This window comes from Sus scrofa, chromosome 12 (genome assembly GCF_000003025.6).
Source record: "Sus scrofa isolate TJ Tabasco breed Duroc chromosome 12, Sscrofa11.1, whole genome shotgun sequence".
Lineage (NCBI taxonomy): Eukaryota > Metazoa > Chordata > Mammalia > Artiodactyla > Suidae > Sus > Sus scrofa.
The window spans coordinates 42484291-42500594 of NC_010454.4; the positions used below are offsets into that span (position 1 = coordinate 42484291).

The following is a 16304-nucleotide window of genomic DNA, read 5'->3' on the forward strand; positions in this document are numbered from 1 at the left end:
GGTGGCTGCAGCTCCGATTCAACCCCTAGCCTGGGAAACTCCATATGCCGCGGGAGCCGCCCAAGAAATAGCAAAAGACAAAAAAAAAGGAAAAAAAAGAAATGCAACAGATTTCTATATATTGATTTTGTATCCAGCAACCTTACTGAATTCATTGATGAGCCCTAGTAGTTCTCCACTAGCGTCTTTAGGATTTTCCATGTATTGCAGCATGTCATCTGCAAACAGTGACGGTTTAACTTCTTTTCCGATTTGAATGCTTTTTATTTCTTTGTCTTGCCTAATAGCTCTGGCTAGGACTTCCAAAACTATGTTGAACAAAAGTGGCACGTGTGGGCATCCTTGTCTTGTGCCTGATCTTAGAGGAAAAGCTTTCAGCTTTTCACCATTGAGAGTGATGTTCGCTGTGGGATTGTTATATATGTGGCCTTTGCTATGTTGAGGTATGTTCCCACTTTCTGAAGAGTTTTTATCATAAATGGATGTCGAATTTTTTTTTTCCTTTTTTGGCTGCCCCATGGCACATGGAGTTCCTGGGCCAGGGATCATATCCCCGCCGCAGTTGTGACCTCTGCAGCAACACCAGATCCTTTAAGCCACTGTGCCGGGCTAGAGATTGAACCTGCGTCCCAGTGCTCCAGAGACACCACCAACCCCATTGTGCTACAGCAGGAACTACTTGGTGTGGAATTTTACCAAAAGCTTTCTCTGCATTATTGGAAATAATGCTGCTGTAAACATTCCCGTATAGGTTTTCGATTGAACATCTGTTTTCACTTCTGAGGGGTCTAGATCCGGAATTGCTGGGTCACATGGTAATTCTATGTTTGACTTACCGAGGAAGCCAACTCAATCCACACTGTCTTACTTTGTTGTCTGCTGAAGGCAGTGTGGACAGCACCAGCTGGCTGTTCCTCGGCTGCCTAGCTCTTCAGACCCGAAAGCCAGTCCTTCTTCCTGCCCTCCATTCCTATAGCCTCTCAACCCCTCCTCTGCCCAAATCCCACAGCAGCGCCACAAAGACAGGCAGGGCATCAGGGCAGGGCCACTCAGGGCTGTGCCATGGCAGCTCCAGCTGCAAGCAGGGCCGCGGTGATGGGGTTTTGCTTGCTCCAGGCCGGCAAGAGGGCCAGGATGAGGGTCGCAGGGCCCCTGACCCAGACCACGGGCTGCACATCTACGCCCATGGCAGCCTGGCTCCTGCAAGAATGGAGAGGCGCCCAAGTCCCTGCCTCCAGTGGGCTCTGCTATTTTTACGTCCAAGTCTGGTTAAAAATAGCCATCTAAGCCAAGGTTTTAGCTGCAGCTGACAAGACATTAAGCATCAGACACCTAATGCTCACAAGTGATAACCACGGGTCTCTTCCTGTGTCCATTTCCTGATTCTGCAACATGTTTAACAAGAAAGCAGGTGGGGGAGTTCCCGTCGTGGCGCAAGTGGTTAGCGAATCTGACTAGGAACCATGAGGTTGTGGGTTCGTTCCCTGCCCTTGCTCAGTGGGTTAACGATCCGGCATTGCCATGAGCTGTGGTGTAGGTTGCAGACGCGGCTCGGATCCCCCGTTGCTGTGGCTCTGGCGTAGGCCGGTGGCTACAGCTCCGATTGGACCCCTAGCCTGGGAACCTCCATATGCCGCGGGAGCGGCCCAAGAAATAGCTAAAAGGACCAAAAAAAAAAAAAAAAGCAGGTGGGGAAGAGGCACAAGGAAAGTCCCCGAGAACACCTCCATCCCTGCCACTGGGCACCCCTGGAGGCGTGCTCGAGCCGGGCACTCCCGCAAAGCCACAGTGTGCCGGGCACTTGAAAGCCAAGCACCACTACCCGGGACCCATTTCCTGCAGAAAAGAGGTCTGAACGATGGTGCCGCCTGGAAGGCACCTCCCTCTCCCCTGGGCCAGGCACAGTTGTGCCGGCCTCAGCCTGGGCTCCCTGCACTCGGACACTTGGCATCCCCTGACAGCTGAGCAGGGAGGGAGCCCAGCCTGACCACACCCAACACCACCCCGGGGGAAATGAAGGTATTCACAGCACATGGAGCAGGGCCAGCCCGTCTCCACGAGACCCCAGGCCGGCAGGCCCCCCTCCTCTTACCTCCCAGCACCGAGAAAGCCGGTGAGGCATGAGGACCATGCCGACCCCAGTCCAGCAACTGTCAGCTCTTAAATAAGAAGCATCGGAGGTACATTCAGTGCACGAGGCACAGGAGGACAGGTGCTGCCCCCACCCAGCAGGTGCACAGGGAAGAAGCCAAACTGAGCCTCCCCCAGACCAGCAGGGCCGAGGGAACCGCTCCTGCCACACACCCTGCCTGCAGCCTAGGGAGAAGCACCTCCTGGCCACAGAGCCCCCAGGGTGAGAGCAGCCCCCCTGGGCATCAGGAAGCTGGCATAGACCGGTTCTAACAGCTGCACCCACAACAGGCAGGGCTGAGCCCAGACCCACAGAAGACATTTCTCCCTCAGGGACCATGTTGGGCAAAGTCTCTATTTATCCCTGGACACAGCGCACCCAGGACTCCCTGCTGCCATCAGAGATAACTGATAAATAGTCACAATCAGAGCCCCGTGGCCCTCGTGACACCCCCCCCACACACACACACACCTAAAGGCCACTGACTCTGTCTTGGCCTCAGGCCAGAGACAAGGTGGCCGTGGCTCCACCACGGCTCCCAGGTCTGTCCAGCTACGTGCTGGGCTCTCTGGAGCCAGGCAGCGCCCGAACCTCAGTCCCTCGATCCCCAGTGGCTTTGGTTGGGGACTGCAGCGCAGCACCGCCATCCTCACCCTCTCTGTGGCCCGGCAGCAGCCGAGAGGCCCTGCGCTGCCAGGGAGACTCCCCCACTCGGGCCACCTGCTAACCACCTGCCTCTTTTCCGGTTTTTCCAGTGAGAAGCGCCACCTTCAAGTCAACGTCACCAACCCCGTGCAGTGCAGCCTGCATGGGAAGAAGTGCACTGTCTCCGTGGAGACGCGGCTCAACCAGCCGCAGCCCGACTTCACCAAGAACCGCTCGGGCTTCATCCTCAGCGTGCCAGGCAACTGAGGTGCCAGGGTCCGCGCTGTCAGGGTCCCCTGCCTCCTCTGCAGCGCCTCCCCGAGGTCCACCCCCGGCTTTCTCCTTTGGTCTCTGTCTTCCTCTGTCCTGACTGTCCGTGGCCCCCTCAGCAAACCAAAGACCAGCACCCAGCGACCCCTAGTCCCCAGCTCCCCTCTGGTCAGCCAAGGCCACCCCGACACCAGGTCAGCCTGCCTGACCCTTTGACCAGCAGCTGGCCGTGGGGGGGGAGGGATGGGGGCGCCCGGGTGCAGTTTCCAACCCAAGACAGGCCCCTGGGCTTGGGGAGATGAGCTGGGGAGGCAGCCCTGCACTCTCCCTGGGCCCACCTGCCCTCCTCCCCAGGGCCAGAGCCGCCCCCAAGCCCAGCCTCAGGGAGCTGGAGCTCCTCACGGACCCCTGCCCCCATCAGCCAGCCAAAGCCACCGGGTGAGCAGGTTCACCTGCAGGGCAGCCCCTCAGCCCAGGCGCCACTGGCCAGCAGACCAGCTGCAGCCAGCCGGTGTCTGTCCTGCCCAGAGCCTGCCCCCGGCCACCTCCCCAGCGAGAGCAGGCAGGGGATGCCCCAGGGGTCGTCTGAACCATGCAGCCTGGGCCTCTGCTTGTTTTATACTTATTTTTGCAGTCCGCAGGGTTACTCATTAGATTGCATGTCTGCTGTGTCCACGTTCATGCGAGGAACACTAATAAGAAAATAGAATTGGGGGCAGGGGAACACTCGGGGGTTTGGAAGGTTCCCCTTCAGACACCTCTGCCTCGTACTCCCCAGGGCCGGGCTGGAGCACACAGGCATCTGGGGAAGCAGAGCCAGGGGTCCTGGTGCTGCAGGCCAGGCCAGGATGCCCGCCCCGGCCAGCGGAGAGCCCGTGTGCTCCACACGCGCCCAGGCCCGCCTCCTCCAGGCCTGGGCAGGAGGCCACAGACCTGGGCGCAGCCGGGGTGGGGAGGGGGTTGAGGGCGAGCCCACGCCCCGGGAGGAGCCAGGGGGGCTGTGAAAGAGGGACGTGCTTGTGTCTTCTTCCCTTTCAGCCCCAGAACACAGATGCTGCCTCCCCCGCCAGGCTCCCACCCCCCTGCCATCCCCGACCCCACCAAACTCACCAAGTGCCGCCTCCTGTGCCTCGCCCAGTGCCTGCCGAGGTCACCTGGCCGGTCCCCGGGTGGTCCCAGCGGCCTGGTTTCCCACGCTGGCCCTCCCCCTGCTTCCCAGAGCTTGAGCGCATTCGCACCCTGGACAACTCGCGACAAAGAGTCCTGGTGATATCCTGGCCTCGGAAACGCGCTCTCATCCTCCAAGCCTGGTCGGCTGCCTGTACAGGGCAGCGCTGCCACCAGCCCCGTCCAGCAACGCCCGCCGCCTTGCCAGTCGCCTTGACACTAGTCCATCCGCCTTAACTGGAACATGGCCCCTCCTTGCCACCCATCTCCCCAGACTTGTTGCTTTACTAGATCCACGCAAACGTATGTTTTAGACACCAAGACAGAACGTGCCAACTGAGTGCCTTTCAGAGGCTGGAGGAGGAGCGGGGTCTGGAGTCCTGCCTCCTGCCTTTCCGCGCTGCCTCTGGCCCCTAAGCCCGGCACCTCCGGGTCCACAAGCACTTTTCCCATGATGTCCTAAAAAAAGTCACAGTGTGTGGCAACTGAAGAAGGACTTTCAGGTGTGACCACAGTGCCCAGGGCAAACCAGGAGGACGAAGTGATTGTATGCAATGAAGGGTTTTTCTTGATTTCATTAAATGCAGTTTTATGGTTTGGTGCGTATATTCCTAGTTTCCATTAAATTAACTTTATTTCTAAAGCATATTTTGATTTATCATCAAGAGCAATAAAGCATTAAATCTTATTTTTAAAGGTGTTCGGCTTATTGAAAACTATAAAACGGGGGAATTTTGGCTTCCGTGAAGTCACCTGTTATCTCAGAGGATAGAAGGGAGCATTAAACCCCAATACGGTAAAAATGGAGGATGACATACCTGAGGCTTTCGAACAAAAATACTAGTGATGAGTTTCCGCTGTGTCTTGGGAGCCCTGGGACACAGATTCGATCCCTGGCCCTGCAAAGTAGGTTAAGGATCCAGTGTTGCCGCAGCTGCGGCTTGGGTGGTTAACTACAGCTTGGATCTATCTGATCCCTGACCCGGGAACTCCATGTGCCACGGAGCAGCCGAAAAATCAAAATTAAATAGAAAAAAGCTGTAGGGAGAAGTTAAAGCCAAACACTTTTCTCCACCATTCTGAGGCCTGCACACTAGACTTGAAGTTCATTATTTTCTTGTTTACTGAAATCGAAGCATGTGTATACTAAAGGCAGGGCTGGGAGCCCCACGGCAATAGCCGAGGGAGGGGTCTGAGCAAACCATGGCTGGTCAGCCTCCTCCCGAGCCTTCAGGTCGGGGTGGGGGAGCTGCAGGCAAGCAAGGCCCCTGGGGGAGACAGGGCAGCCCCAGCACTCAAAGGCCCTGCAGCCAGAGGAAGCCAGCCAGTCGCGAGGTCATTGGCGGGACAGAACACACAGTGATAGCTTCTGACTGAACCACAGGAAAGGGCCCTGAGGAAATCGAATGTCCCCGATCACAAGGCTGACAGCTTCCAAGGTGGGACCTGAGCAGGTACAGCCCCTCCCGGGGCCCAGGGACAGCTGTAGCCAGTGGAGCACAGAGCCTGGAGAGGAACGAGTCCAAAACGCCAGGTCCCGTCCTTGCAGGCTGGTGGTGTGAGTGGGCACAGACCACTGGCCATACAAAGGGTCGACAGCCCTACCCTTGCCACAATTATGGGCTGGAGTTCCTCCTTTTGGAAACCTGCACAGAGCTAGGCTGGCAGGGCTGAGCCACATGGACCCCAGTCCACGCCTGCTGGCCTGGGAGCCTCCGGGCAGTGGGCCATGAGCAGAGGCAGGCCCAGAACAATGGGGCAGCAGCCTTAGTAGCACCAAGCCGGGTGCCCCTGCAGGAGCCAATGAGCTGGCCCTTGCCAAGCCACACCTGAGCCCCATCCTCCTCCCTGGCCCGCAATCCTGGTCAACCAGCTCCGCCAAGGCAGGGGAGCAGCTCCTGCTGGCCCTTCCCCCACCGCCCCACCGTGAAACCGGAGTTGACTTAACCTGTGCTTCTTCCTTAATCACCTTAAGGTGCAGCCTCTCTTTAAGCCCTCAGCCCTAACCCAGCCCGCCTCCCACGCGCCCCTCCCCCATAAGGCAATCCAATTAAGCTCTGAGCCCAGGAATCATTGACAAAGGGGGCCCCCAGCCTACTCCACAAGGATGTGCCCACAAAAAAGGTCTATGTAATGGATGGTCAGTGCATTTTATTTAATCAGCACGGTACAAAAATAAATAAAAATAAGGGGAGGGGAATTAAATTACAGCCAAACTGAGCTTCATGACCTGGTCAGATTATAAACCACACATACTTACAAACACGCTAGGCATACATACAAAATGAGACAAATATAAATTAATATCAACAATACCCACAGTTTGGTCAAAGAATAGCTACAGAAGAAATTGCACTAAAAAACCAACATACATCGCACGTGTGTAATTAGCAGTTTCAAATATACAGCTATGAATAATTCCGAGTGAAAAAAAATGGCACATTTTCTTCTCATTGCAAGTTTTAACAACTGTTGGAACAAAACTAAGTTCTAATAACTGCATGGAAAGAATATATCAACCCCTCAGATTTACAAGAAAAAGAGAAAAACCAAATCCTGAACTATTATTCCTGTGACTTGTTCTGTGCACGGATGTAATGTTCACAGCCGTCTGTTCTAAGATTATTTTTCTTAAGACACAAAATGCTCCTGGTTTGCATGCACAATATCACTGTAAAAGCAACAATTTAAAGAATAAAGGGTTGGTTGGTTGGGGGTTTTTTTTGTGGGTTTTTTTTTTTGTGTGTAGGTTAAGTTTTCCTTTTTTTTTTCTTTTTTTTTTTTTTTTACTGTTGTTCTAAAAGTAGTCTTCATAGCAGCATGTCAAATGGGTTCATTGCTTGCACACTCAAGTATATCAGTTCCTTTACACAATACTGATGACCAGTGCAAGGGAGGGAGGAGACCCCGCCAGGCTTCACCTTGATGGAACTAGAGAGTTCTTTCCTTAGTCCCCAACCACTCCTGAAATGTGCACCGCCTCCAAAAATTAAAAAAATAAATACGGAGCGAGAGAGGGAAACACACGAAACTGGAATCCGGCGGCGGCGCCTTCGCACAGGTCCAGGCGCAGCGCAGCCCGGGGAAGAGGCGACCACGGACCCGCGCCCCTGCTCCGGAGACTCGCACCCGAACCTCCCCCTTGCGTGTCGCCAGGGCCCGCTGCCCCCACGGGCCTCCTACCTCGGGTCACACATGGCAGCAGGATCTGCACAGACACGCCAGGCGACAGCTCCAGCGGAGAAGAGGCGCTGCGGCGAGGTCCTGCCAGCAGCCCCGCGGCAGGTTATCTGGCCGGCGGCCCCGGGAAGGGCTCGGCGTGGGCCCCGGGCGCAGCTGGGGCCAATGCGCTCCCGCCGGCCCCGGCAGGCCCTCCTCCTCGGGAGCTCCGCGGGCCCGCGCGCTCGGCCCGGGCCTCTTAAAGCGGGACCTCAATTTCACAGCTTTCTCTTTTTTATGTGAATTTCAGTAGTGCTTGTGCTGAAATCGGCAGCCACCTGGAAGCTAATCCTACGTAAACCGGCCTTCTGCCGCCCTCTGCCTCCCCCGGCCCCCCGTTCCAGCACCCCCTGGGGGATTGGGACTGGAAGAGAGAATTCTCCATAGCGTCTTCACCAGTCTTTGTTCCCCAAGGCCCGAGGGATGGGCCACAGAGGAAAGCTTGCTCCCTTCTCTTGGTCCTCTCCCAAGTCCCAAGCCACCAATCTGGGAGAATTAGAAAGAAAATTGATTAAGTACACATCATGTGTTGTTACAGCCACTGGGGTAAGGCCGACACCCAAACCAGCAGCTGCAAATGATCAGTTGTGGAATCAGCAGGCAATCAGGAGTTCTGCTCTGGCTTGTAATTGTCTCCAAGATCCAGCTGTCTCTCTGGGCCTTTCCGGGCCAGGCTTCGTCTTCAGAAGAGACTGAACGATGGGAAACAGCTTTAAATCAATGGGGGCGGGGCGGGGGGGGTGTGGAAGAGGGGGGCGTACACCATGACCACCTCACCCTGATCCCTGGCATCACCCACCCCCCGACCCCCTCCGCAGCTCTGCAGGACAAATGTCAAGTGCACCAGCAAGAGGCCTTGGCCCTGATGTGGGCACTGGCTCCGTCCCAGGCATGGCAACCCCATCCGCCCAGAAGGCAGGCTGTTGACAGTGGGCCCCTGGAGCTGTCCTGGTCTGGCCACAGGGTGACTAAGCTGCATGATTCAAATGAGAGATTCACCTGGGAAAGGAGTCGTCCCCGGCTTCACCCCACCCCTTTAGCTGGGACCCAGAGTGAAAGAATGAGTCAAACCAGCTCATTAACCAACACTACCAATACGCCTGGGAGCAGGGGGCAAGGTGGGGGGGGGGGGTTCCACGTCTCCACTAAAGGAAAGCCCTTCTCCCTAAAAAAGAAAAGAGAGCAAACCAGGGTCGTGCATGGTTAAACAATAGGACAGAATCCTTGCACCAGGCCGGCTTTTCCTCCACTGAAGAGATTATCTCAGGGACACGGGCATCTGGCCTCACGGCCCCACGTGCAGCTCAGTCGGGGTGGCCGGCTCCAGAAGCCTCTGGGAGAAGGGACGACCCAAAACAGGAGCCAGAAAAGAGCCTCCGACTAGAAACTCCAATTCCTCCCTGGGCCACCTGGCCAGGGGCCCCCCCGCCGCCAGCTCCCGTCGTGCAGGGAGCAGCGGGCAGCCTCACCTGCCTTGGTCCAGCAAGGGCACAGGCGGCAGCAGGGGCAGGTCAGTCCTTTGAATTCCCCGAAGTGAGACGTGAGGGGCCGAGGTGGCTCTGAATGTATCTTCTGGGTGTTGCACGACGTTCGGGAGTTCAGAAGCGCCCGGAGTTCTTGGCAGGGCTGAAGAAAACCCCAAGGAGAGAAGGTGGGAAGGGCGAGGCCCTCGGTGGCTTTGCTAAACACATACTGTACACAAATTCTGATTTAAGAATAAATTTTTAAAAATGAATCCTTGAGCCATGGTGCCGGCTAGCGGGCTCACCGGTCCAGCCCGAGGAGGAGGCGCTTCTTGTCCTCCGGGCCACTCTCGTTCTTCAGGTCGGAGAACACCTGTGTGAAGTAGTGGGGGTCGGCGTTGATCTGCAGCATCTTGGAGCTCATGAGGTTGATGACCGAGAGGCAGCGGTCCCAAAAGGCCTCCTTGCAGCTCTCCACCAGGAAGGGCTTGAGCGGGTAGGAGATCTCGTTGCCCATGTAGGAGTAGGAAAGGTACAGGCAGGTCAGCAGGACAGCCTGGAGCTCGTGGTCGGAGCCCACCTCGGAGGAGATGACATCCCTGCACAGCATGTAGAGGAAGACCACGTTGGCCGGCGTGATGAAGCCCTGGTCCTGCCAGCCCTGCAGGAGCAGCGAGCGGTCCACGCTGCGCAGCCAGAGCACAGGGTCCGTGGGGGACAGGTGCTTCAGGCGGTAGCACCGGCGACAGAGAAACTCGCCCAGGCAGCGCAGCAGCTCGCTCGTGGACGCCTGGACAATGACCCGTTTGGGCGTCCCTGCGGAGGTGACGGCAGGGTGCGGGGCCTTCTTGACGGAGGAGGAGACCCCGGTCTGGGAGCCCGAGAGCTGGCTGGCAGGGGGTGCGGGCGGCTGGGCCGGTGGGGGCTGGGCGAACGTGGACAGGTTGGCGCACGACAGCGACTTCTTCAGGTTCTCATTGTTGAGATGCGTGATGTTGTTCTGGTAGCTGCTGTTGGGCTGCACCTTCTTGGAGTTCTTCTTCTTGGCCGACACGGCCACGATCCTCTTCCACGGCAGCACGGAAATGATGGAATGCCGCTTCAGGTTCTTGTCCTTGGCGTTCTTGCTGTTCTGCACGGCCGTGTAGTGGCCCACCGTGGCCCCGCCATCCTCAAATAGCGTGGCCTTCCGGTAGCTGGGGGACAGGGACAACACCGTGCCCATGGTGCCGCTGCGCGCCGGGCGGGGACCCGCGCCCCTGCGCGCCCAGCCTGCCGGCCAGAGGGAGCAAAGGGCTCACCGAGCCCGCGGCGGCCCGGGGGTGGCGGGGGCGCTCCTGGGGTCGCGTGCCGCCCCTTCGGATCTGTGTGGAAAACAAGATGGTTCTCAGCGCCAGGCGGGGCTCGCGCCGCGCTCCTCCGCCCCAGACCCGCGCCCGGGCCTTCCCCGGCCGACACGGCCCCGCCCGCGCCCCCGCGCCGCAGCCTGGCCGCTCCACTGCGGCACCGGCACCCGCTCCCGCCGAGGTCCGGATGGCAGCGCCGGGGCCTGGGCGCCGGCAGAGGCGGCCGGGGACATTGCCTGGACACCGCGCGCGGCCGCGACCCCGGCCCGGCTCCCCGGGAGCAGCGGGCGGCCCCAGGCGTAGGCTTACCAGGCAGGCGGCTCCGGCGCTCCGCGCCCTCCGCAATGCGCGCCGCGATCCCGGCGCTCGGCGGGGCTCGGCGGGGCTCGCGCCCGGCGGCGGCGGCGGCGGCGGCTCCGGAGCTTCTGTCCAAGGTTCTGCAGGCGCTGCGGCCCCGCCCCCCGCTCGGCCGCCTTCGCCGCCGCCGCGCCCGCGCCCGCTCCGGCGCGCACCTCAGCGACTGCTCTCGGGAGCGCGCGCGGCCAACGCGCCGGCCGAGCTGGGCCTGGTCTCGCCCGCGAGCGGGGGCCGCCGCCGTGCTCAGCTCAAGCCGCGCGCGGTACGGGCAGCGACGCGGACACGAGCCCCAGGAGCCTCTACTCGCCGAGCCCCATCCAGGACCCCGACTCCGGCGGCGGGTACTCGCGGCACCGCCCCGCCCTGCGGGGCCGCCCCCTCCCGTACGGCTCGCCGCCCGCTCAGTGCGGCCGCGCCAGCAGCAGCCCCGCCGCGTGAGAGTCGCGGGCGCCCGGCGCACCCGAGCTCGGGCGGGTGGGGAGCTCCGGAGGGGCGGGCCCGACGTCCGACCCCGCCCGCCGCCCCGCCCAGACACGTGCTGCCTTTGTTCCCGCCGCGGCGCCCGCAGCTGCGGGCGGTGGGGACGGTCTGGGATGTGTCTCCGCCCTCGCGACGCGCGGCCGGTCCGGGCTGAGGCTGTCTCCCGAGAAGCCGTTCACCGAGGCCGGACCCCGAGCAGCCTTCTTCCATATAACATCCCTGTTAGCTGGGGAGCTCGGGAAAGTGCGGAGAGGCGAAGCCTTTGCTGAGGCCTTCGGAGTACCACGCGCATCCCAAGGGGGCTGTCCCAGCAGTTTGAGTGCCTTTGCCTTGGGGACCTCCTTTGCCCCATCCCAGGAGATTGCCCGCGGCCCGGGTAGGTCTCCAAAATGCAGGCCAGAGGCGTAGGCAATTCTGGGGCATTCCACAAAGAGCGACTGGCTTCCCCACACCACACCTGGGACAGGGCCCTGAGGCTCCTGGTTTGGTTGCTGCCCCAGAGATGGGCCCATCGCAAATGAGACCTCCAAATTTCCACTTGCCCTCTTATCTGTTAAAGTACAAATGAAGCAACTGCTTCTCCAACCAGCCTCTGATCTACTGCTTAAAATGTTTTTCATGCTAAGCATGTATCATTTGAAGACTCGGTTATCTGTAAAATTATTAAATTCTGAGTAAAACTTTGGCTTTAGTAAGAACTTTCCTCTCACAAGGAACAAGAATCCAGACCCGTCACAAAGGCTATTCTTCATTTACTTTTAGTTTGGTTCTGGAGATTGACAGATTGGACCACGAACCGGGGAAACAGGAGACTTAAACCATATCTTAATTCAAAATACCACCTCTGGACCTGATGATGAGGAAGTGGCAGAATATCCAATTCTCTGACTCCCGGACCACTCCAGCACACAGCCTGTGCCAGCTCTGCCTACTGCCCTAAGCAGAACAGAACTCTGGTGTCATTCAAAACAATGCTACTACCATCATCAGAAAGTACTAGAATTTGCTAAAGTACTACCCAGAGATTTCTGTCAATAGTGGCAACTCAAAGTTTTGGAGACCGTGGTGACCATATAGTGGAAAATGCATTGCTTTTTTTCAGAGCCCTTCATAGACAACCACAGCAGCTATTATCTTGGAAGATGAAGGTGGGCCCTTGGCACAATGTGCCCCTCCCTCTGAATGTTCCTTAAGGTACAGCCCCTCCTTCCTCAACTCTCCTCTAGAGTAGAGCTCTCGGAACTCACCTCCAGGTCTTCTGGCCAAATAACTCTCTTCCCAAGGCGAAGATGAACCCCAGCCTCTTTTCATCCTGCCCGTGGTGGAGGCCCAACTCCCAAGTTGGCCCGTGTCCACACTGCCTTCCACACTGCCACACTGTCTCATGGTCCCCTTCAGATTCTGGTGACGACCAGAGTTTAAATGCTTTCCACTCCCCCCAAATGTGTTTAGATTGCTATGCCTGTAATACACCCCTTAGAACTATCTGGACCCACCCTGTTACCTGTATATATCTACAAATTTAAATTTTAACTATTCCAATTCATGGTGGGCAGTACCAAGCCCCTGCGTTTCACCCCCTTGCGTTTCCCAAACCACAGAAGCCTGTGTTGGCCTGGGCCTTTTCCAGCCTGGCTGAACTTAGGTCCGCTCTTGCCTCTGTCCAGCCAGCCCTCCCCTACTGCCTTCAAAAAGAGCTCTTGGCAGAACTACCCCAACCTCTTCCCACTTGTCAGAGGTGAAGTCCTGTGTGCAGCAGAACTTGAATGGGATGGCACTGCCAGCACACTGGCTGTTGTGACACGAGGTGATCTGGAACCCTGTCCACCCACGTCACGCCTGCTCTGCCTGTTTTGAGGCGCCACACCATCCTGTGCTCAGTCACCCCACCACCGCCACCTGCACTTACTCCAACTGCAAAGAGCAGCAATCAGCCAAAAATGGCAGAATCAAGGACCCAGAAGGTAGACCCAGCTGAATGATGCACAGCTGTTTTCTTCCCAATCTTCACATCCCACCCCCATCAATCATTCTCTTTATCCTATAGTCCATCTAGGTGCCGGAAGGGCCAGCCTGCTTGTTGCATGCACTGTTTGGCTGCTATGTCCACAGAGTCCCAGGATCCTAAGAAGTCATGCTTTCTTCTCTCAGGCATCAGAGAGCAGCATCTAGTGGCCCTTCTGGGCAGCGCAGATTACATAACCAGCATGCAGCAGGGCTCCAGAGCCAAGTGCCTCAGCTGCCGCTCCCTGACACCATCAGTATCTCATTAACGCACAAGGAAGCCCTGGCACAGGGAAGGCTGGTGCCAGGAAGGGACCCCAGGTGAGGCAGCCAGGCCCAGGCCAGCCCATGGGCCATCCCACCCTCTCAGCTGTGCCTAGACAGCTTATTTAAGACCTGGGAGGGAGCAGCACTGTCCAAAAAAAATTAACGTGAGCCACAAATGCAAAGCCACACTGGTAATTACTTGATAGTAGCCACATTTTAAAAGTTAAAAGAAACAGGTGTATTTTGATACTATATTTTATTTAACCCAGTAAATGCTCAAAATATTTCAAAATATATTTAAAAAGTGGAGCAATTTTTCATTCTTTTTTCACATTCCTTCAAAGTCTGGTTTGTTTACATGTCAGGACATCAAGGACTCAACAGCCACGCGGGGCTCGTGGCCACACAGCAGACAGCGCAGGTCTAGAAGTCAGCAGACCTGCAAGGGGAGCAGAGGAAAGGACTGCTGCCCCACTGAGCTCCTGGGAACCCCCCACCCCACCCCAGCTCTGGATCCTCTGGATCCCTTTGGAATATTTTTAAAGTCCTTTATTAGAGCACACCTCTTCCTTAAGTGAAACTATACACAGAGACACAATACTGAAACACGGAACAGAACGGCTCCAGCCCACCCATCCCGTCCCAGTGGAGCGCTTCGGGACAGACCACTCCCCGCAGCATCAATTTCAATTGCTTTTGTACAAGATTCCAAATGAAAACAAAACCAAACTAAATGCCAGGGCTCTCCAAGCACCTGCACTTCCATGACTTCATGTAACCCCCTCACCACAATTACCTACCAAAGAAGCGCCGTCCTGTTTTATAGGTGAGAAAATAGGCTCAGAGGATATTACAGCCCAAACCCCGTATCCTCTCTGGACCATGATGCCTTGGAAGAACAAAGATAAGAGAACCCCATTCCCTATTTCGGACCTCCGAGACCAACTTTCTCACCCAGATCTGAAGGTCTCCCATGAAACAAACGCGATAGCAGAACTTTCTCCAGTCTAGAGGGCTACACAGACCTGTCTGGACTTGATCAGAAGCCCTCCAGCACTCAAGAAAGGACACTTTTTGAAAAAAAAATTGTTTTTATTGGAACTCATCTGAACATCAGATATACCTGGTGTTGGTTAGCAAGAACCGTTTGTACATTTGATATTGATGGTGCCAAAACCAAAACAGTGACTGGACATGATGGGGAAAGATGTTGAGAACAAATACCTGATTTTGGAGAGGAAAACAAAAGCCAGTCAGATTCAGTGAGGATGCAAAACCTGGTACAACAAAATCCTTTTACAAAATATAAATTTATTACGAAAACCTGGAAGGATAATCTGAGAAAGGGAAAGAAAGAGAAAAGGAGGCCAGCGGGAAGGAGGCGGGGGCGGCGGGAGGGACGACAAAGAGGACATGAGAGAAAGAAGAAAACAGAGCTGAGCACAACAGAGGTGCAGAAGCTTACCTGCCCAAACGGCATTAAAGCCTTGCTAAGGAATCTCATCGTTAAACCAAGCATGCTGGAGTACAGTGCTCTACCTCCCAGCCACCCACTTCTAAGAGGTAAATCGAGAAGCTCCCTGGGAGGGGGACATGAGGTTGCGCGAAAACCCAACAACGAAACTGGGAGAAAAAAACCACACCCCACAGTCTCATTTCCAATGTTCACTGTTTTAAAAAGGAATAAATCCATCTGCCAGCAGGAGAGGAGCAGTGGGACGGAGAGAGAAGCTGAAGAATTTCAGAATTTCTCCCTGGAGGGAGAAGGAGGAAGCAAAGAGAGACATGGGATGGTCTCCTGGCTGAGAGGAGACAGAGGGAGACAGAGAAAAAAGCAGAGGGGGGAGCAATTAAAACACTGACGTCTAATCTAGTTTACTGTGTTAAAAAGAGCCACATGCACAGCAGGCCCCCAGAGGGCCCACGCTGCTCCCCGTGTGGCCGAGGTGGACACTAGCTCCTGGCCTCATCCGCAGTCCTTCACAGGTCGGAGCGGAGCCGAGCAGGTGCTGCTGCTGCAGCGGCGGCGGCGGCGGTGGCGGTGGCGGTGGCGGTGGTGGTGGTGGTGGTAGTGGTTGGTGGTGGTGGTGGTGGTGGTGGCGGCGGCGGCGGGACCTTCAGCCAGTCTGCTGGAGCCATGTCGGGGGAGAGGCGAGTGGACAGGCCGTATGGCAGGGGAAAGAACACCGAAACGCCTCATTTCAAATAAAAAAGAAAATAGTCTATACACAGTTGTTTGTTTTGGTTCCGTACAAACAGAATAAAAAGTCGTTGCTTTGATGGTCAGGCAAACACCCAATTCTGAAGAGGAGGCGAGGTGATACCCAGCGAGTGTGGGTCAGGAGCCCCAGTGGCTGGCGGAGCGCCTGGCTTTGCAGCCCTCTCCCAGGAGGCAGAGAGCACAGCTTTAGGTAGTGTAAGCCTTTTTCCTTTTATTTAGAATAACCTTTTTTTTTTTTTTTTCTTTTTCTTTTTTTTAAGCAATTTCCCCACTCCCAAGTTGGGCCAGTAAAGATTACATGAAAACTGGCACACCTATCGGCTGGAATACAGATGCACCAAATGAGGATTTAAAAACTTTCCGAGCGAAAAGTAGAACAGAAAGAAAAAAGAATCTCCTAGCATTTTCCCCAAAGGTTTCACTCTCCCGCCACACACACTCTCCAAAGGACCGCTACAGATCCAATTCTGCAAGAGAAGACAGAGCAGTGTCAATCGAGGAAGCCGGGAGGCCACCAGGAGGCTTCCAGTCTCGGCAGGCAGAAGGCAGGGCTGCTGGGGCCTGGGGCCCAGAGCCAGCACTCACCTATGTCAGTTTCTTGGCTTTGTTGTAGAGGGAATCCACTACTTTACTCATGTTCTGAATTGTTTCCAGTGCAGCTTCGTACGTTTTATCTACTGGGGGTTCATCGAAAATAATCAAGACGCCCTCCCCCTGGTCCAAGATCCCTGCAG

General features: G+C 56.3%; 3 protein-coding genes across 5 annotated transcripts in view; 1 reads left to right on the top strand and 2 right to left on the bottom strand.

Moving 5' to 3' along the window:
* Positions 1 to 4901, top strand: part of MYO1D (myosin ID) — a 368819-nt gene extending 363918 nt beyond the window's left edge. The window contains exon 22 of the mRNA XM_021067447.1: positions 2887 to 4901. Coding sequence (XP_020923106.1) covers positions 2887 to 3043 — 157 coding nt within the window. The 3' untranslated portion in view covers positions 3044 to 4901. The remainder of the gene's footprint in view (positions 1 to 2886) is intronic.
* The window catches only part of CDK5R1 (cyclin dependent kinase 5 regulatory subunit 1), a 38432-nt gene extending 28228 nt beyond the window's left edge, over positions 1 to 10204 (bottom strand). The window contains exons 1-2 of one of the 3 annotated variants that reach the window (XM_021066023.1): positions 8902 to 10204; positions 6348 to 8124 (exon numbers count right to left, since the gene is read on the bottom strand). In XM_021066023.1, the coding sequence (XP_020921682.1) occupies positions 9197 to 10120 (924 nt within the window). In that variant the 5' untranslated portion in view covers positions 10121 to 10204 and the 3' untranslated portion in view covers positions 6348 to 8124; positions 8902 to 9196. 3 annotated transcript variants of the gene reach the window in all.
* Positions 14421 to 16304, bottom strand: part of PSMD11 (proteasome 26S subunit, non-ATPase 11) — a 31143-nt gene continuing 29259 nt past the window's right edge. Inside the window, 1 exon segment of the mRNA XM_021067450.1 lies at positions 14421 to 16298. Within this exon segment, the coding sequence (XP_020923109.1) occupies positions 16156 to 16298 (143 nt within the window). The 3' untranslated portion in view covers positions 14421 to 16155.